A 21,557-nucleotide genomic window follows, 5' to 3' on the forward strand; every position below is an offset into this window, starting at 1 on the left:
TGTTAATCTACAGGACTTTAGCAAAAAACGACAGGTGCGGCCGTTAAAAGCTTCTGCTTTAGCCTCGATGTAGAGAAACACAACGATACCATGAAAAAGGGAACATCATTACCTGCCTGTGTGAACCTGAATGACCTTTTCCAGAGCAGGGGGACACATTTAGCTGTCAGAAAACCTGATCCTTTAAGCCCCCCCGTAGGGCAAGGAGGGGGGGGGGGGGAGAGTGGAGTAAAGATGCCTAACTCAAACCGCCGCATTTGTATTCTTTCCAGGGAGCACGGGTAGAAATAAAATGTGTCTGTGCAGAATGCATCCGTCATCTCTTAAAGACTCTGTTTGTTAGGAGGCGAACAACGAGAGCGCTTTTTGGCGCGAGTGAGTGCCGTAAGCTCTTGTTTCTAGGAAAGACATTTTTTGGGGGGGAGGGGGGGGGGGGGGGGGGCAGGACGGTTCGTTTCTAGCCTCGCATTTAGGGATCAACTCGGAATTCTCTGCTCCAGCGGGTCCGGCCGTTCATCGCGGGGGGAGTCAAATGGGCGAACGCGATGTTGCCACCGAGTCCAGGAGAGAAGCCAGAGGTGTAATTCTGGAAAAACCGCAAAAAAACAAAATAACTTCGGCTGACAGTTCCTGGAAGCTTGTTAATGCAAATGTGACACGGAAGAAAAAAAAGAAGAAGAAGAAGAAGAAAAAAAAAGAAGCGAAAAGGCAGACGTTTGTGCTTTAAGCCTGAGAGCTTAAACACATTATCCATTAGAGAGAAAATAGAAAGCAGATGTGTCCTGAATGAGTGCTGCAAAAATAATTGCGCCCACGTGTTTTTTTTGTTGTTTTTTTTCGAGTGTGAAAGAAATGCACACAAAGTCTGAGACAGGTTGTTCTGTACATTAGTGCATGGACAGTTTACTACGTTGGAAACGCAGCATGCATCACACGTAATGGCTGTTAAGCTCCACGGTTAATTCCACTGCTCTTTAGATTTGCCCAACAGCAAGCCCCGGGGCATGCGAGGTGAGACCGATGTGAGCTATACATTTTCTCCAATAACCCCTTTTGTGTTGCCCCCTTACATGGGCCTTAACAAAGTGGGACAATGGTTCCTTTGAGTGTGGGTGTGTGTGTGTGTACGTTCCCGTACACTTAACCTAATGAAATTCCTACCACCGAGGTGATAATTTCTCCAGGATTATGAGCTCGCTTTTTTTAAAATCACTGCTGACGACCCTCTTCACCCCCAGGACACAAGACAGAGAGCACTGCGTGTGCATGTGCGTCACGTGAGTAGTTGTTGCTATATTTGAGCGCATTTTCCATCTGTGCCGGCAGGTTTAATGTCATTTTGTTTTTCTCAAAAAAATGCAGATAGGTCAGGTTCTTGTGCTTTGGTTGTGCGTGTTGTCTCCCGTGAACACACGGCGCCACCGGGTCGCTGCTGCAGGGCCTTTGGGGTCGCAGGTTTTCAGAGAGCTGTTACCTCCCCCCCGACAGTGGAGCCTCAGTGCTTTGACGAGAAAGACGTCCGACCTCAGTTAACTTAACGGAAATACAGCAGCGTGTTTTTGTTGGGCAAACACGCACAAATAGACGGCGCGTCAAATCGAGTCGTTGACAGGGCCGAGACTTTAAATACGGCAACAGCTTAACGATTGGACAATTTTTCTTCCTGGTTTTCAGGGTGAAGCTTAATTCTTAATATTGCAGCATTTGTACAACCTGGGGGGGGGGGGAGCAGCCTGGAAGAGTGGAAAGAGACAGATAGAGGAGGGGGAGGGAGGGGTGGAGGGTGCAGGATGGGGTGAATAAGCCACTTGTTGGTCCCTCGGCTGCCTCCCCCCTCTCCCCCCCCCCCCCCGGCCTTGCCTGGTGCCCGGTGCCCGTCTCCCAGGGTCATTTCCCTTCACAGCGGCCACTGCCATCCACGCATCAGCGTTTCCACTGCCGTCGGGGTAACAGTCGTGAACGCGAGTGTGTGTGTGTGTGTGTGTGTGGGTGTGTGTGTGTGGGGGCCTTAATTATGCAGGGACTCGGCAAGACAGAGAGAGGGGAGCAGGGCCGAGACATCGACCTGACGTCGCTGAGATCCACCATGCCGGCCGGCGGCCCCCTCCAGGTGAGTGCACCCAAAATAAACTGTGTGAAAAGAGAGAGAGAGAGAGAGAGAGAGAGAGAGAGACAAAGGACGACCAATGTGATCGACGTGGAGATGCAGCTCTCGGTCCGTTCTTCCTCTGCTGCTTTTCTCTCTCTCGCCTCTTACCTTCACTCTTTTCGTCTCGGCCCCCCCCCCCCACCCCCCGGGCCTATCGCCGACTCCGACTCTGCTGCTGCCCTCTCGGCTTTGCCACAGAGCTGCGGTATGTCCTGCCCACGTGAGAGCTGAGGATCAGAGGGGCTGCTGCGCGGCTCGCTGGGCTCCATCTATTCTGGGACCGGGCCTACGATCGCCACATCCATCAAAAATCAATTAGGGCTTAGGTGCAAAGGCAAGCTAAATCCTCTCATGCGGGCCGGTGGTCAACGGGACACGGACTCATTAGTGCCCGTAAAAAAAAGAGGTCACGGAAAGGTTGGGGTTTAAAGAACAAGATTTATTTTCCTCTCTTTTTTCAGTATAAAGTTGAGCTTTTAAAACAGCATTGTACCACCTTGCATCTTCAAATCTTCTTCGGGCTCATTATTCCCTACAGTAATAGGTATGCACACAGTTTATCTAGCACACACACACACACACACACAGGCTGTCGGTTACTGGTATATTTAGCTACATGGTCTCCAGTGAACAAAGTGCAGTTACTCAAGAGTAAGTGTGTGTGTGTGTGTGTGTGTGTGTGTACGTACGTGTGTGTGTGTTGGCGCGTGGACGTAGTTGTGGATCACGTTCCTTTCAGGGCCATCCACACTAAATATAACCACATAATCACAGGCTTTATAGGTGAATTAAAACCAAGCTCAAATTGTGTTGATTAAATTCAGATAGTGTGGTATATGTGTGCATGTGTGCATGTGTGTGTGTGTGTGTGTGTTAGGGGGGTTGTGTGTCGTAATTGAATCAGGAATAACATCACCAAGCTGTAAACAAAACTAAATTTAACAGTAGGTCTTGAATTTTACACAATAGCAATGTTACTAAAGGTTTTTTTTGTAGTTTGGCTTCCTGTCAGCAGGTCTGAATTCATGTAGCTGCAAAAATAAGGTTGCTGCCTTCAAACCACGTCCAAATTCACCCCTCATGAATGCCGCTTCTGTTCATTCATTTAAGTGAACACACAAACGTGCGGTTCCTTTCCATCCCACCAACAGCATTAGCATTTATGAAAGCACAGTTTGCCATCACGGTGTCTAACGACAGCTGTAATTAGCAAAAACAAATCTTTATGGACAACAGCAATGAAGGCCACCGCGACTGTTGGTAGGAGACCTGCAACGCCTTCTATCTCACAAATACAAATATTCAAAAACCCGTTTCCCCTATTTGCTGGTTGGCAGAGGATGAAGGGATGATGTACTCGATTTGACGACATTGAAATGTGACTGGGAAACACAGTCACATTTCAATGTGATGTGTTTCCCAGTCACATTTCAATGTCGTCAAATCGAGTACAGTTATGCAGTTACTGCATGAACCCGCCATGACGATTCTATTTCGATGGTGCGAATGCTTTGCACCTCTAAGTCGCTGCCTATGTGTAATAGAGCACAGCGACACGCGCTGACACGCAGCCGCCGGGGGGTCACGCGCGGGCCCCTCCAGGCCCGTGTGACTCAAAGACTGAGTCGAGCACCAGGAGACGACCAAGGAGGTCGTCTCCTGGTGCTCGACACTTGGTTGGTGTCCTTCTGATGGCCAATGAAGCCGAGTCACCTGACGATGGAGACGACCCCCCCCCTCCCCCCCGAGCTTTTGCCTAGAAGGCCGCCCACCCCCCCTTAAGGAGCCGCTGCGCCATGGAGAATAAGCGGAGACGCCATGTTCTTTTTCACCTGGCGACGCACCTGGCCACGCCCTCCCCCCCCCCCCCCCCCATGGTGCGCTCGGAGCGTTCAACGAGCGTTCCACGAATGCGGATCTTTAAATGAGTAGTCTTATTAATCTGTCGTCTTTAAACGAGTAGTCTTATTAATCTGTCGTCTTTAAACGAGTAGTCTTATTAATCTGTCGTCTTTAAACGAGTAGTCTTATTAATCTGTCGTCTTTAAACGAGTAGTCTTATTAATCTGTCGTCTTTAAACGAGTAGTCTTATTAATCTGTCGTCTTTAAACGAGTAGTCTTATTAATCTGTCGTCTTTAAACGAGTAGTCTTATTAATCTGTCGTCTTTAAACGAGTAGTCTTATTAATCTGTCGTCTTTAAACGAGTAGTCTTATTAATCTGTCGTCTTTAAACGAGTAGTCTTATTAATCTGTCGTCTTTAAACGAGTAGTCTTATTAATCTGTCGTCTTTAAACGAGTAGTCTTATTAATCTGTCGTCTTTAAACGAGTAGTCTCATTAATCTGTCGTTGGGTCATCTAAAAGAAATCCAGCGAGCGCTCCTGGAATTGAAAGAAACGTCTCACTCGGTGACTCACCTGTTGTTTGTTTTTAGACCACAACGGAGCTCTCTGTCGCGGTGGAATTAAGCCTATGTCAATGTTTGATTGCACAGATAGTACTCCCCGTCTAAATAAGGTCCGGTTTTGTTGACAAAAAGCAGGATATCACAGAGACACGGATGAGTCGGCTCAACCGTTGCATGGTTGTTTTTTGTGTTGTCACTCATGCCAACAATGACCGCAATTTTAACGGATGATGGAGATCATTTGTCACCACGTCTCATAAAAACAACTGTGACAAGCGTAAATCTCTCGTTCCGCCTGCACCTTTCCTCTGAATAACTACTTGTTGACTGCGATAGTTTTGATTTGCTCCGTCGGTTTTTAGAGCCTGCTGCTCCATGGCCACCATCCCTCTCATCTTCTTCCCACATATCTCACCTCCCAGAATACATCGCTGCCCCTCTGTGACGTTATGTGCATCTGTGTCTGTGTGTGTGTGTGTGTGTGTGTGTGCCCGCCCGTGTAACATCTCCTCGGCCCCCCTCATGGCAGATTCTAAGTCTATCTGTGAAGTACGAGAAAGTCCTTTTTTGTGTGCATGCATGTGTGTATGTGTGTGTGTGTGTGTGTGTGTGGGGGGGGGGGGGGGTTCTGGGAACTTTCACCCTGGACTAAGCTGAGCCTCTTCTTTTGTTGTGCAATTGTGTTGCAATATTTGCGGGACATGTCTTGGTACGTTGATATTTACTGCGTGAGTTTACATTGTAATGTAGTATTTAATATCAAGATAATCAGATCTTTTTTTTCTTTAATTCCCATTTGTCATCAGAATATATTAAATGGGGACATGAGGTCCGATTTGTTTTCACTCGCATATTAACACGTGCAATTACCTCAGTTGGAAGTTGGGACGTTTTGTTGGGCTGTGTAGTTTTTTTTCCAATGTCAATATGACCTGTCTGACTTTTGGTCCCATTTGGCTCCAAGGAAAGTACTTTCATGTTGCTGGTCACTTGCTGTTGTCCAACTTCCAACTTGAATAAAGGTGAGCTTGCTTGAATGGAACAACAGACCCAATAAAACACACAGAAACTTGTCGTCTTGACTGTCTTCAATTCTCGCCTCAAAGGGGAAGTGTGTGTTTTCTTTCTTTATTTTAGACAGCCGACTCGGCTCGAATGTGAAACAGCTTTTTTGCTGGAATAGAGTCCAATTGGCTGCCGTTTGTGTTCTTCCGCATGCTGAAACGTGAAAGGACTTTGAGGTTTGTGAGTGTGTGCGGAAAAAAAAAAAATAAGCCACGACAAATGGTACCAGACAAAACTTTAGAACACACCAGATAAAAACACACAGACACACACACACACACACACACGCCAGTCTCTCTGTCTCCTGCCGTCTCTCGGTCATTAATCCAAAATGATTGTGTCTCAGTGGGAGACACTTTCCAATCTTGACGTCTCCTTAAATCTTCCTTGAGTAAAAAGAGTCTTTCCTCAGTTAGTCGACCCAAACAAAAGCTTATCCCAAAAACCTTAATACTCATGAAATAAATCACTGGCGTTAGGACCAGAGTGTGATGTCACACTTTTGTTCCTCATCCACTTGTTCCAGCTGCACGTGCCAGGGAAGAAAATAACCCCCCCCCCCCCCCCCACTCCAGTGCTGAGGCTCGCATGCCGGGACATTATAACTCACAACACTAACTCCTACACACACACATACTTGAAAAATGCATACCAGACTTTTCTGAGAGCTTTGCATACGCACGCAGCTCATAAAGACGCTTGGAGCTGTCAAATGCTTTTTTTGTTCCTTGAATCCATCGAGATGGATCATCATTGGACAGACGCAGACAGGACCAGCAATGAACGTGCACAATGTCGTAAACATGTACAATGCTAGAGGCTGTCTGTGGTGGGGAGTGGTGAGGTCGAGCGGACGGGGAGGGGGGGGGGGGGGGGGGGGTGTACTGCATCATAAAGTATGTGCGTTGTGTCAATTAGCTCATGCTCAGATTCCACACTGACATCGATCTTGTCACTGCATTCTTCTTAATAAAAACAAGGGGAGCGTGTAGAATCCAGGAGGATAAGAGCTACTTGTGCTCAACAATCTCATCCACAGTGTGTGTATGTGTGTGTGTGTGTGTGACCCCCCTGAGCTTGTTGGACTGCAGGTACGTGCGCAGGTTTATGTTACGAGAGGAGGGGTCACGGACTACGTGACAGCATCGCGCCGAGCTTTCCACCATTGTGCCGGAGCTGCGTGAGGTCATGTGTGATTTCTTTTTCTCAATGTGTGAAAGGGAGAAAAGAAAAAAGGGGGCAGCAGGGCAGGAAGACGGTTCTGTCTGACCTCATCCGGACTCGGCCGCTTGACGCCCCCCCCCCTCGGTGCCTTCGGTGCTCATGGGACGATTGTTGATCTCCACACAATGAGATCACGCCAACAGTGGCACAAAGGCTCTGTGTCATTCATTTTTCTCTGTGTGAAAGCACAGAGGCCTTTCTGTTGTCATCATTGATTTGGAAATCGTTGCCTATTGACTCACAAATGTATTTTCTTCCATAGAAATTGTCATATATGTTTTATTTCAAAAAGGCAGAGAAAAGGTTGGCTTTAATCTTTATTTTTTATGATAATTACCTGCATCTGTGTATTTTCTCCTTTAACGAGCATGTAGCTGTCCCTTCTTGGGTTTTAAAACTTCCCCACAACTGTAAACATAACATTTCTTTTTACAACTTTCACAGTTTCTTTGTCAAAGAAAGCCTGCTCTGTGCAAACATATACATCATCTTTAGGAGCCTCTGGGGGCCCAAAGAAAAAAATGTCCCGTCTGAGTTTAAGTACCTCTATGTTTGTGTGAATGTGCGTTGCTGGAATATATGTGTAGACGTTGACCCCCCCCCCCTCGGTGAAAATACACAGCAATAACTTCTCTTATACAAATAGTTATTCACTCCTTCTCAGGGCCAAACACACACACACACACACACACAGTCATTGGCTATCATTAAAAACAGACAAGAAAGGAAATACTAAGTTGATGAATAACTGTTTTGTGTATATTTCATCACAATATTGATGGAATAACAATCTTGTCCTCTTGTGACATTGGCAAGTTGTATTTTAGAGGAAAACATATTGGATGAATTGTAATAAAATGTGCCACGGATATTCAGAGGAGGCCCCAGAGGAGGCCCCAGAGGAGGCCCCAGAGGAGGCGGCGACTTCACTCCCTGGCTTTCCCTTTACTTCCACCAATAGCTTGAAACGTTTACGTATTGAATTATCTCAGATGAATTGCCAAGACATTTAGTTTCATTCATTTACCGTCTCGAAAGGAGGAATTGGAATAACTTTGCCTCCCTGACTAACTTAACATTTAGCGCCGTCGTCAAGTCAAAATGTATTTCTGTCCAACACTAAAAAGCATCCCATCAACCTCGGCTGCATGTTGTTAGCGTGTTGACACGAGTGGCCCGTTGAGGTGGCTTTGATCGGAGAGCTGCTCTCAGAGCCGCGTTGATCATCGCCACAGCAACAGTGACTCTTGCGGTTACCGGGCAGCCGGGCTGTGATTGACAGTGTGTGAACCTCAGCTATGCGCCCCAAACATCCGATATCTCCGTATCGGCCTCTCAGTTATTACAGTGAAGAATTTCCTCTTGCTTTTTTATTACTGTGGTAAATGAACTTCCCTGAAGGTGGACATTTTTCACCAAAGACTGATGTGTGCAAAATGGAACATTTTATGATACATCTTGAGATCCGAAAATCTGTGTGTGTGTGTGTGTGTGAAGACGTCCGTTCACGCAGTCGGGCACATCTGCATACGCACATCAGGCACATCAAATGAGCTTAAAACATAAATTCTCCACTAGTGACACAGAGCCAGGCGTGTGCGTGCCGAGACAGAGAGGCGCTGCGTTGGTTGGACAGAGCCGACTGGTAGAACCGGCGTCCCAGGTGCAGCTGAGCGGTTGTGTGCCTAAGCGCACGTTGTACCTGTGGAAAAACCTTTTGGCTTCGGGTTGATTCCCACCTGTCACATCCCAGGTAAACAGAGCGCTGTGGATCGGACTTCTTGCGCACAGTATTCGGTGAGTTTTGAGGTGGATTTCAGGACCACCAAAACAAAATCATCGACTACCATTAACTACTGCCATTGAAGAAATAAAGGGGGGGGCTTCAGTCCTTTGTTCAAAGGCACATCGGCAGTGAAAAAGCTTTTTACAATGATCTCTGGAAGATCAATATCTATTTCTTAATGAACCCCTTTGCCATGTATGCACAGTATGTAAGCACATTCTTTTACTGCTGCCCTCATCATTAAAGTTTGACTCTTCAAGCCCAAACTGAGATTCCCTTCAATCTGAGTAAATTCCTCAGGCTTTTTCAGTCAAAACTACATTCCACTGGAAATGCATCTGATTTGGCAAACACGCAGTTCTCTGTTGTACCTTCATGTACCTTTACAATAATGTTTATATGAGTTATAAGTTGGAAAATTGGAAAGTTCCATCATTTGTGGTATCTGAAGTATCTGTTACTAATACAGAAGCAAAAGAAACTCCCGGAATTTGATTTCAAAGGTTGTTTTTTTTTCGTCTGTCCCTTTTTATTTTATGTTTTGAGACCCAGGCGTTGTCCACATCTGTCTGCTTCTTTAAATTTCTACAGATCTGGGATGCAGCTTTGGCACAAAACAGCGGAATTCTTGGAACTCGGGAAGCGGGTAATGCCCACGCGCACACCAACACAGAGGAAGGAAGTGTGCATGGGCGCGCGCACGCGTGTGTGTGTGTGTGTGTGTGTGTGATGAAGGCCGAGTCATTAGAGCCTGCAGAAGAAATGGCCTGCGATGTCACACATGGCTGAGGCCCGAGAGCTTGAGCTTTGAGCTTTACTTTTCTTCTTTCTTTTTTTTTTTTTTTTACACGACACCAGTGAACGAGATACCGTTCTTTGATTGGACCTCTTCACACCACACCTCGGCCCCTCCGGCACCACCCCGAAAAAAACACAGCCGCACAAACTATTTACAGTGCAGTATAAAATGTGCGCACACACACACACACGCGTCGTGCAGCAGTGTGCCCCTTCCCCTCTCCTCTGCCACTCACTCTAATGTTGTGGCAAACGAACTTTAAGGATCTGTCAATGATGATTACGCCAAACCCGCAAACATTGTCGGGACACGTTGTGTAACCACGGTGTCTTGTTACTCTCAGGCTTCATGACTCATAAATTGAACTATTTACCTGTTGCGTTGCTTGATGCTTTATTGAGTTTGTGGTCGTATACTTACACCTACAGTGTGAAACAAACGCACAAAACCAAAAATGAGTAAGATTTCTTTTTGAACTGACATTGGTTTAACAATCCAAAACCCCTTCTTCGCTCCGCATTGAATGTCACAGAGAAGTGAAAACAACAACATCAGGACATTTCGCCGCAATCGAAACATTTCAACCTTAAAGCGCTTTTGTTCTCAGTCACCCTGGTGAACGCTGCCTCTAGTAACCTATTTAAGGAATATTCCTAGTCTCTTTCGCTGTGAAACATTTGAACTATCTCACGATCTGAACCTCGTTTCATGCTTATTTCCCTTTTGTAATGACCCGTGTGCTGCTGCTCTGGAGACAACATTCCTTCGGAGGGAAGGTCTGCAACCGGCTCCCACATGAGCAAACATCTGCACCCCCGAGGGGTCCTTGAGCAACTCACTGTTCTCCTGGAGGGTGGCAGCAAAGATAACAGCATGGCGCCGTAACACTTTGATAAGTCTGATTTATTGCTGAAACATCAATGGCATTAATCTTTTTTTTTATTTTTTATAAAATGGGCAATTCCATTATTTACCGTATGACTTGTCAAAAGAATTGCAGATATCGCTGCCGTCACAAAGACTCTTTGACATCGCAGTGTTGCCCTTTCCACACATGCCTTCCCTGGGATAGAAACCTTAAAGCAAACACTTCACAATGACAAGAGTATTTTTACAACTCCACAAATCATCCTGGAAGGGACCCCTTTTTTTTACGAGCCATTGTGTGAAGCAACCATTGTTGTGTGTGTGTGTGTGTGTGTGTGTGTGTGTTTAGTTGGAGGCAATGGGAATCCAATGGTAAATAATCTACATTTTCAAACACACTCATTTTTAGAGTTAGATTTGATGGAACACATTTTAGGAGAGTGTCTTTTTTTGGTCTCTTTGCTATTGGCGGAGAGATTGGTGTTAAGCCACTTACTCCCCACGGAGCGTCTTAACAGCATCAACAACAGGGAAATGTTGTTCAGCCCTCGAAAGCTTGAAGAGCCTCTTTCTGAGGTTCGGTTTTCCCATTTTTTTTTTTTTTTTTGAGGTCTTCATTAACTGAAATTACACGCTAAAAGCCAATGGTGGAACCGGACTTTTTGTCAAGACTAAAAGCGTGTTGAAAAAACCAGCTGCTTACATACACATTCTAGTTCGGGTCAATGAACGCCTGCATCTATTGTGGGTGGAGTTAAGAGAATCCGTGAGGCGCGTGAAAAGCAGTTGCCCTTCGCCCCCTCAAATGGAAGCACGGAGAAAAAGCTGCATTAAGCCAAGATGAAATCCCCGCGCCATTATAACCGGCCCCTCAGACGACGTCTGACCGAGCTGTAAATTCAAGAGATTTACGTTTGCCGGGAGGCGGCGTGGTAACTAAGGCCTACGCGTACTTATCATTCCTGCTTGTCAGCGTCGAGGCGAAACTGAAGTGGCCACCTCAGTAACAGTAACAGCGTGTCTGTTTGTGCGTGTGTTTGGGAGCGTTTCCATGGGCCGAACGCACACCGACGGGGCGCGTGTTTTTTTTTCAAAAGGTATTGGGCAGGCCAAAGGAGGCCATAACCGCACACGGCGCATGTCAAGCTCTTATGCAACAGCCTCTGATGACGTCAGAGGAGAACCGGGTGGGTTTTTTGGCCTCTTCTTTTTACACGTACGCAACAACAACTACACACCTGTAGCTGATGTCAAGGCGTTCTAGCATGCTATAGGGAGCTGTTCCCTAAACACATTTCTGATTCAGAGCCCAGATACGTGTTTTAATCAGCGACTCCTCTTCTCCGCCATTTTTGGGGTTTATCGTCTTTTGTTGTTATGGGAACTTCAAAGTCGAGCCAAGAAAGACACGCTGGCGAGGCGGATTGAAACCAAACCGTATGCTAAATCATCTAAATCCAAGCGCTGGAGGTAAAAGCACGCATGACTTTTGCCTTGAGATTGACTTGAATTGATTGATTGAAACTCGGCCAGTGGAATCTATGAAAGGTGCCCCGAAGGCCCAGCTGGTGGAGACATACGTGAGGACCTATTTCCCCATGTGTTCATGGTCAGGAACGCAGGGAGTCAACTGGTATCAGATTTCTGCCACTTCTCCTCTCCCTCCCACAGACCGCTCAAACGCACACACGGAGACACACAAATACACACACCCATCTGGTGGAATGGAGCAGTCATGCACTCTCTACCTGTATGTCTTAAATCACTGTGTTTTTTGAAGAAATGAAGACCAAAGCAAAAATGACATCACTTCCACGTTCTAAATCTAAGATGTGTTTCTACGCACATGTTACATGTCAGACAAAAAATGATAAAAACTGTGCAAAATATGGTGCAGAACTTTTGGGTTCAGTTTTTTTTGTAAAAGGCCTGAAATGAAAACTTAATGCCTGTCTGTACGTTGGCTCCTTCGCAATCATTATTTCACAAAATAGCTAAAAATCTAACATTTGGAAAGTCTAGACGAGATGTAAAATTTAAATATTTCATGCTTCTTAAAGTTAGCATTGAGCCACGCAGAAGTTAGCTGACTCAGCCGGGAAAAGTCTCTGTTAGGCTTGTTAACTTTGCACAAAAACACATATCTCTGTTTGCTCATAAATCTCACGCACACACACACACACACACACACACACACACACACACACACACACACACACACACACACACACACACACACACACACACACACACACACACACACACACACACACACACGTGAGTTTTGTGTACATCCTGCCCAGCAATTACTGAGGCTTCCAAGCCTTCCTACCTGTTCATCAACCGCAGGGAGGCAGAGACAAGAAATGAAGCAATGGTTTACGGTAGAGAACAGTACAAGTGAGTGGAAGAAGGGCCTCTGGATGAAAAAGGGACAAGGACGTGCGTAACAGAAGAGTTTTGCAATGAGGGTTCGCTTAGTGGTGTTAAAGGGACTCGGCGGGATCGGGTTTGTTTGTGAAAGAATAATAATAACAATGGGACCACTTTGGGTGTTGCTTATTGACTCCCTCCAAGCCAAAAGGTAAAGATCAGCATCATCTTCAGGTGGGATCCTGATCAGCATCTGGCTTAAAGAATAAAAAGGAAGCAACGCAGCAAGTCAAGGTTTTCATTGTCAAGCCGGCTTCACTAATTACAGCCCTGTCAGCAGGGGCAGAGTTAAAGGGTCATTTGTAAAGCCATGTGTGAGTCATGACACAAATGGTGCATGCGTGTGCACGTGTGTTTGTGTAGGTAACAAACCTACATGTGCATGTCAAAGTTCACCCAATAAGTGCATTGACTCTAACTCACTTTGTCCGATGCTGTGTGCACGTGTTGAGTTGTATCTGCTGTTTGCATCTCTCTCAACATAATGGGTCTTTACACTTGCGCCCCCCCCCCCACCCTCCCAGCCCTCCCCCTTCCTCTCAGATCGACATTAACATACAACCAAATAACCCTGAAAAGCAGCGGTAGGAGGGCTGACCCGTGTCCCTAAAACAAACAAACACAGAAAGGGGTGTGACGGCTCTGCTGGCACTCAGAGGTCAATTCAATCCTCACTTCTTTTGTGCCACCGGTGATTAGAAACCCCCCAAAAAGCCGAGTGCTCAGCTGTAACATATAGACGCGCTCTAACTTCCTGTTAAGAGTGCCTGTTTAACGAGGAAAGCCACTGTGGCAGGAAGCAATGTGAGTCATTTCTTAAAAACGTGTACGTGGTACTGTTAGTTTCGGGGGCAAACAGAACAGGCAAAGTGTGAGGCCCGAACTCGTGTCTCTGCCCAGAGGGCCTCGACTCTTCTCCGCGACACTTATCAGTTTCGCTTCATCTGCTTTTCCGCTTCCTTCGCGCTCCCTCGCCCCCCGAATGGCAGCCACAGAGAACCAGGCGGAGGGAGACGAAGACGACAGAGGGGCGAGGACGGAGCAATGGAGAGGTGGACGAACAGTAAAAAGAATTTATTAGAAGAAAAACCGGAGCTCCACTCCTAGTTGGGCTCTCCCCTCCTATTGGCCTTGATGGCAACCAATAGGAGCGCAAGGGAGGAGCACTTCCTGTTGGGTCAAAAGGGGGCCTGGGGGGCTCCCATGTGGTCTGGTGTATATTTGTGTGTGTCTATGTGCAATTAGAAGTGAACAGAGTTGTAGTTTTTTTTGGGGGGGGGGGGGGGGGGGCACAAATGTACACAAATCTGTACACGCGGAGCGACACATTCAAGTGTGCGCCTCGTGTGTGTTGTGACTGTGGTGTGTGCGGAGCGTTTGTGGGTGCATCATGGGATACGGTCCCCGGGCCTTGGGCCGTGCATCAGTGAAAGTCAGGAATGGAAGTTTTACATGCGTCGAGTGTACAAATACCACATGTCCACCAACATCACTGAGAGGAGAAGAGAAGCTCTGTCTACAGGGGTAAAGTTAACCTGCACTAACATTTTACATCATCAGAATACTGTAATTAAACAGGATTCTCACTCATTCATTCAAGTGGCCGTCATGATTAATTGTCGTAACTTTAATGACTTTTTTCATTTCCTGCCATCAGATCCAAATACTTGGATTCATGAGTCAGAGTGATGAACGTTTTTGTTTTTATACCCCTGTCTGAGTAGCAAGGCCAATTTAAGATGTTATTTTCACAATTATACGTTCCATGAATTCATGGATATATCATGGTGATAATCCAAAAGCCATCAATCCCAGCGATCACATGATGCAAGCGGGCTTACAGCAATTCTTTGCAGATGCAGCAGCATGTTCCCATTTCGTCTTTTATTGTATGTGGACATTAGTCAAGTCGTTTTTAAGCAATAAGCAATGAACATAAAGTTTGATAGCAGTTTTATTGAGTGCTGCTCAGCATCAAGAGGGAAACCTCACAAAAACACCATATACAATGGGACAATAATCCAGTAAGGCCAGAACAACGAGCCGCTAATATGCTGCAGATCCTGTAACGGTTTTAACGCACAACATCGGCAGCTGCCGAATTATTAGGAAACAAGTTGTAAACGGTGATTTCATGCAGGCGAGCGAAGAAGTCGAGAAGATGTTCTTTTCTTCTCATTCCACAGAAGCAAGAGTCAGGTAAAGTCGACCCCGGGACCTTCGCGGCTGCTGGTTCAGGGCTTTTCAAGATGAAACGCGTGCTGTAAACAAGGACACGTCCCTCCGTGTCCGGGGAAACCAATGGTGGTAAAAATCATAATTCCATAAATTCCAATATAAATTCACATTAAGCTTCAGAAAAGCACGTTAAACTAAGCGAACACACATGGTACATAAAACGGTATGTAGGCCATTGCAATGTTATGATTGTGTTCTGTGTGTGTGTGTGTGTGTGTGTGTGTGTTTTGGGGGTATGCCCAAAGCTGAGGTTGATAAATTGTGACCACACGAGTCCCCAAAGGAGAAAGAAAATGGCAGCAGGCCAGCTTATTTATACAAACTTCTTCTCTTTTCTTGCTCTTGCCCACATCCCTTCCTCTCTTCCTCTCTTTTTCCTTCCAGCTCTGCCTCCCTCTCTCCGTCTCTCGCACACACAAAACACTCAAAAAGGGGCTCGGAACACGTGCTCGTAGTGTTTTGACAGAACCGCAGTTCCAGGAATTGCCTCATACTTTCTTGGAGATCCCCCCCCCCCCCCCCCCCCCGTCTGGATCAAGCTGTACTGTAAGAGGGGCTGTATGAAGCCCACATGTGTTGGGATCACAGCATCGGGACGGGACAGGGGGGGGGGGGGGGGCGTAAGTTGTTCTTCACAGGAATGAATTTCTTCAGGCTTGAAATCTAAGTCGGGACTTGGTAAACATTGGGATGACGTGCAAGGTGCAGGTTGTCCAAAAATACCCCCAAAAGGCATTCTTTCCTTCCTGCCCAGAGCCGGCCGGTTTGTTTTGCTTCTGGTTTTGTGGCTCTCGGAGAGTCCAAAAACCTACTCGTGAATATGTCAACAGCGACGTCTCGTTCCAGAAATCAAGGCGCGCTCCCGATAAGACAGAGGCCTCATTTAAACACTGTTGTCGGAAAATATATATAAATATATATATATATATATATATATATATATATTTATTTTATTTTTTTGCAAAACTGCACCTGCCAAGTTTCCGTCTGAAAAGGTCAAGGGAGAAACCGAGCCACATGATCTCGGGCCCACGAGAACACTGTTGACATCTACCACGGCGTTGCCACGACGACTGGAGGGTGAACACAATGAGCTGCAAACACTGGTGACCATTAAGGCTCTCAGTAAATGAAAGAGAGGTCCTCATGGGCCGCATGAAAACAAAAAGGGGAGAAGCTGCAGGTTTGAGCAATCACTGCTTGTGCACAGCGTCTACGTTTCTGTGGACTTTGGAGACGGAGGGAGGTCGTGAAGTTGAGAAGCGTCCCCCGCACACGTGATCTATGCATGTCGGGCCCGTCAGCGCCTTCTCTGTTTCTGTGGAGACGAAGGAAAAACAGACTGCGCTGTTTCAAGCTGCGCCGACGCAGCTTCGGGTAGAGTGATTTGTCTCCTGACAGAAGGCTTTAATCTGTAGGGAAGTGTTAAGTAATCCGACATGTGCGTGGTCTGCAATAAGGGAGCCAAACCGAGAGAAATCCTGGTTGTTTCCTAAAGATAAGAGTAGAACATCTTCCATTTTAGTGGAAAAACTAAAACAAATGGAGATCCTGCTGATGCACATGCATAAACATGCAGTTTTTTTCACATGAGATATCCAAAGTGCTACAATGACTATTATTATTTTAGAATAAATGAGCTTGGAGAAGGAGAAAAAAAAAATTGTTTCTGAGCTGTCAAAATAAGAGTCACGCTTATTTCATCCCTGCTGCAGTACAATGAAGTTCACTACATCTAGTACAACGAATAAAACTATTTAAATGATGCATGTCGAGTTTGATTTTTAATGAATAAAACAACAAACACAGTTTACCCCATCAGACTTTTCCAGGCAGCTCCTGCGGCGTTGATCTTGGTCTTTGCTGCCCTCTCTTGGTCAAACGTCAGCACAGAAACTTTACACTTTAATCTACTTCTTTGTGACTTGTGTTCAAGTGTCCAGATTATGAGTTCATTGTCTTGATTTCAGACCACACAAGAAGAAAAAGTGAACAGAAAGCAACGCTGCATTCCTTCTGGTACCTTGGTACCTAAGGCCTTGAGAAGCTGTGCGGATCGTTTGAAGTCTCTATAATGAATCCTAAAAATCTTCTCAGGGAGGTTCAGCCTCAAACCTGAACATGAACCTGTATGCCACCAAGAAGACGGCGGCGGAGGGCATGTTGGACATCGCTCTGTTCCTGGCCAACATCACCCACATGAAGACTGTCATCGAGCAGGGAGCTGGATACAGGTACAGTGTGTGTGTGTGTGTGTGTGTGTGTGTGTGTGTGTGTGTGTGTGTGTGTGTGTGTGTGTGTGTGTGTGTGTGTGTGAGAGAGAGAGGGAGAAAGGAAAAGAGAGAACAAGCAAAGGACAAACCGCAGCATGTCACTCCAAAGTAGTTCATGTTTCACTTTTGAGATGATTGTGGACTCCCATCCTGGAGGATCACGTTCACAGCTGCCTCGGGGCACGTCGATAAACGCGTGTTGCGTAACGCTTCCCTCTCTCTCTCTCTCTCTCCGTCAGGTACTACGCTGCCGTCCTGACACTCATCTCCTTCTCCCTCGCTCTGCAGATAGTGGCCGGAGTCCTGATCATCATCATCGGTGAGCCAATCGTATTACAGCAGGAAATGAATCAGAGATCCATCCTCCGTGTTCCTAACCACTCATGTTAACACACTAACGCACAGACTACTGATTTGCTGTGAAGATACACTCGGTGCATATTGAAGTAGCAACCAAATACACTCTTTATGAGACACGAGCTCTGAATATAAAAGGTTGAAACTCAAATGCATTGGAACTGTGATCTGTGATCACTTTGCTTAGTTTGTATTTTTGTTTTGCTGCTATTTTTTGGTGTGTGTGTGTCTGTTTGTGTACATCATTGCAGGTCGGCGAGACATCAACGAAGAGGCCAATCAGAAGCGCCTGGACGGCCTGAACAACACAACCACCATCCTCATCTTCCTCGTCTTTGTCACCAACATCTTCATCTCCGTCTTCGGGATGGAGCGCACGGGCCTCTTCAGGATGCATTTCTAGCGTTTCGGATGTAGGCAATGACTATAATATGGAGTCTGGTCTGGAAAGTAGTGAAAGAGTCGGACACGTCCAACACAGGACCAAATGATGTACACACACACACACGTGCACATGCACACACCCTGAGACTTATCATTCTACTTAATGTACTAACCAACCACAGTATTTCTGTACTTCATACAGGATGAATGGATTGGGCTAAGGGACCAACTAGATGTGTGTGTGTGTGTGTGTGTGTGTTTCTGTCTGTGTGTAATGTATGTATGTATGTATGCGTGTGTGTGTGTGTGTGTGTGCAGCTCGTTGTGAGCTGACCCTCCTCCCTTCTCGCCAGCGGCTGTTAAACTTCCTGAACAATCTGACCACGGGCCTCGTCCTCCTCACGCTCATCGTCAACGTCGTCAAAGCCGCCTTCGGCACGCAGCGCAGCTGCTTCCTGCGGTGGCTGCTGCAGCGCTTCGTCCTGTAGGCGCCGCGGCCGATGACGCGCTCGCGGCACCGTACGTAGGTTCCCGCGCAGGGGGGAAAAAAAGCTGCACGTTAGCGCGTTTTGACCTGTGTGGAATTTAGCCTGTCTCTGTCCAAAGGTCAAAGCCATCCATCTCAGAAATGCATCCAACAAACGTGCTCCTTTAATTATGTTTCTTGTTTGCGTTTAAAGGACGTTCCGTCCCCTCAATTTGCACCGCAGTGAAGTTACGTTGATTTTTCTTTGTCTTGCCTCTGTCTAAAACCTTGTTGAATCGTGCAGGACAGGCTGTGGAACCACACGCGCTCACTTTAGAAAAGTTTAAATTACAGACATTGTATTGATATTTTAGTGTACCCCGACTCTACCTGTGGGGGGGGTTCATTTGTTGGACGAGGGTCAAAATGTCCCCTGATCTAGACCGAGGCCGGAGGGCGTGTGACTGAATTTGATTGGCGGTTGCATCACTGCACGTATGGAGCAACTGTGATTTTCACGTGCAGCACACGTGTGACTGTGTGTGGATGTGTTGTAAGTGTTTGAAATTGTGTGTTTGTCTGTGCGTGTTGTCTGTGTGTGTGTGTGTGTGTGTGTGTGTGTGTGTGTATTGTAGCCCGCAGGGACCTGAACGTGGTGTCCAATCAGAAACGACTCGACTACCTGAACAACCTCGCCACAGGTGTCATCTTCGTCACCGCGGTGGTTAACTTCTTTGTCAGCTTCTTCGGATCCAAGAGGACGGGTTTCTTCCGCTGGCTGCTGGCTCGACTCCACTTCTGACACACACACGCACACACACACAACCACAGATGCGCTCAGTGCACACTCTGTCAACGTGCTGATTCACAGTTGAAATTCCCTGCTGTCTATTTCACATGCGACCTTCAAACATAGCATCTTATTTATCCTTCAGGCTCTTGGAATGCGCCTCACATTGTAACCCAACTAAAATATCTTCCCGTTAACCAACTGAAAATCTATGTAAATATGTACGTTTTTATTGGCTGCAATAACATGCTTGTGCATATAATGTTGATATTAACAATGGTTTAAGACTTTTTGCTTTGTATTTGGAAGCATGTTTTGATGTGGTTTATTTAGTTTATAAGACGATTGTTTGACACAGAACATTATTTTTAGGTTCAATACCAGACAAAAAGCAGGGCAATTATTATTGAGACATACGCCTCTAATATGTACGTACACATTCTGCTGAATAAATGGAGCGGTTTAACCGAAGCTTATGCAATGCCTATTGTGGTTTTTGGCCTTCAGAGCGTTTGATCGAGGTCTGTTAGTCCACCGGAGAGAACGTAGTAAACGCCAAGCAACAGGTGCACATTAGAATAATGTCACAAGTGTGTCCTGCGCTTGTGTAGATGTCAGCGCTTCAAAGCGAGAAATACTGTGGCAATTTGACTCTGAGCAAAGCCACACGGGCCTAAAGAAGGATTTCTGTGCGACACCGGGTGTAGTTTGAACTCTCTCTTTCTCTATGTTGCTGTGCGCCTGTGTGTGTGTGTGTGTGTGTGTGTGTGTCTCACAGGACGTCGGGACCTGAATAACTCCACCCTGCAGAAACGCCTGGATTACCTGAACAACGTAACAACCGCCGTAGTCTTCGTCACCACATTCCTCAACTTCTTCATCAGTACCTTCGCCATGCAGAGCACTGGATACTTCCCGTGGCTCATGATGCGCATTCACTGATGTGCACGCACGCACAAACACACACACACACACACACACACACACTTCTGCTGATGATTAAAGGCAAATGACAGACTTATTACTTTCCATTTCTGCCCTTAACGTTTGACGTTCATCTCGGCTGCTCGATTCCTTTGTCAGTTTTTTGAGCAGACCTGTTGTACTTGTTAACACTGTTTTATGATTACATAACATAATCACAATTAAAGAATAGATCTGTAAAAAAACGCTTCTCTGTCAGTTTGTTTTCCGTAAAGGGCAACACAATGTTTGTACATAGTAAAAGTGTAATATTTGCAGGAAAGCCCTTCTATTATACTGTGCCTCTTTTTCCCAACATTTTCCCTTTCATAAGAGCAGCATTGTGTAATAATCACCAAATTAAACACAAAATCAAGGCCTTTGATTTTTTTTATGATTCCCAATTTTGGATATTTCGGAGAACGTTTCAATTGGCTCGCCTCCTCACAGTGACGTCAGAGGCCACAGTCCCGACCAACCTGCTCGTCAACATTATTGTTTTACATCCGTCTCAATGGTGGATTTATGGAAAATAAAGAAAAGCAGAGGTATTTATCAGATCGCACAATGCTGCAAATCACTGTATTTGAGGGTATAGTGGAGTGTATTTGCTGTTATTTTGTGTGGTTACTACTCACGGATTGGGTGGTTAAAAAAGAACTGTCAAAAGAACCTTGATGGCGTTAACAATGTGAAAGTGAAAGAATAATGAACTCATAGAACTGGACACTCCGGTTCTTACGTAAAGACAAAGTGAACCTTCCCCATACGCATCAGTTTCCACAGACTACTCGACAGGTAAGGTGCTCTTATACTACAATCTTAAATATAACTGGACGAAATCTGAGTGTGCCGTAATCAAGAATAAAGATATTATGACAATGACGTGGTTATTAAACACTAATTAAGCAATTAAGATGCTGAACCTTCTGGGCCTTTCCTGTATTTAATCAGGTTGACTAATTACAAATCTTGGTATTGTATTAATAATATTAATATATATATAAATGAATCCATAACGCGTTGTCTGTGGAGGTCAGGTGTCGTTCGACTCAAACGCAGACACAGACGCCCAAGTCAAATAATTGAGGGGATTTTTTTAACAAAAGGTTGAAGAAGGGAGAAAGGTGACGGAGAGTTGTGGCAGAGAGACACTTCCTGGAACACAGGGAGGCCAACAACAACAACACACGCAACAAGCAAACAAGCAAAGGGGAGCAGCCGCACAATGTGAACACATGTGTTTGTACCAGTATAACCGGTCTATTTGTGCACCTGGAACTCCCTCCCTTTGAGTTGGTATGCGTGACTCGTTAAAAAGAAATGAATCCTTCCAGAATATTTCAGTAACAA

The 21,557-nt window shown here is 45.9% G+C and overlaps 1 protein-coding gene across 6 annotated transcripts; it reads left to right on the top strand.

Moving 5' to 3' along the window:
- Positions 1-1,876: 1,876 nt before the first annotated feature.
- LOC119211077 (ninjurin-2-like) lies at positions 1,877-20,372 on the top strand. Of its 6 annotated transcripts, none has more exons than XM_037461718.2 (5): positions 1,877-2,110; positions 17,069-17,205; positions 17,484-17,563; positions 18,304-18,504; positions 19,087-19,226. In XM_037461718.2, the coding sequence occupies exons 1-4, from the start codon at positions 2,015-2,017 to the stop codon at positions 18,471-18,473; spliced, it is 483 nt and encodes a 160-aa protein (XP_037317615.1). In that variant the 5' UTR covers positions 1,877-2,014; the 3' UTR covers positions 18,474-18,504; positions 19,087-19,226. The 6 variants fall into 6 exon arrangements, with proteins under 6 accessions (XP_037317615.1, XP_037317614.1, XP_037317618.1 ...); XM_037461717.2 differs by having other exon boundaries at positions 18,304-18,508; positions 19,087-19,221; XM_037461721.2 differs by lacking the exon at positions 18,304-18,504 and adding an exon at positions 17,853-18,014 and having other exon boundaries at positions 19,087-19,218.
- Positions 20,373-21,557: the final 1,185 nt, after the last annotated feature.

Source organism: Pungitius pungitius, chromosome 2, assembly GCF_949316345.1.
Source record: "Pungitius pungitius chromosome 2, fPunPun2.1, whole genome shotgun sequence".
In the NCBI taxonomy this organism is placed as follows: domain Eukaryota; kingdom Metazoa; phylum Chordata; class Actinopteri; order Perciformes; family Gasterosteidae; genus Pungitius; species Pungitius pungitius.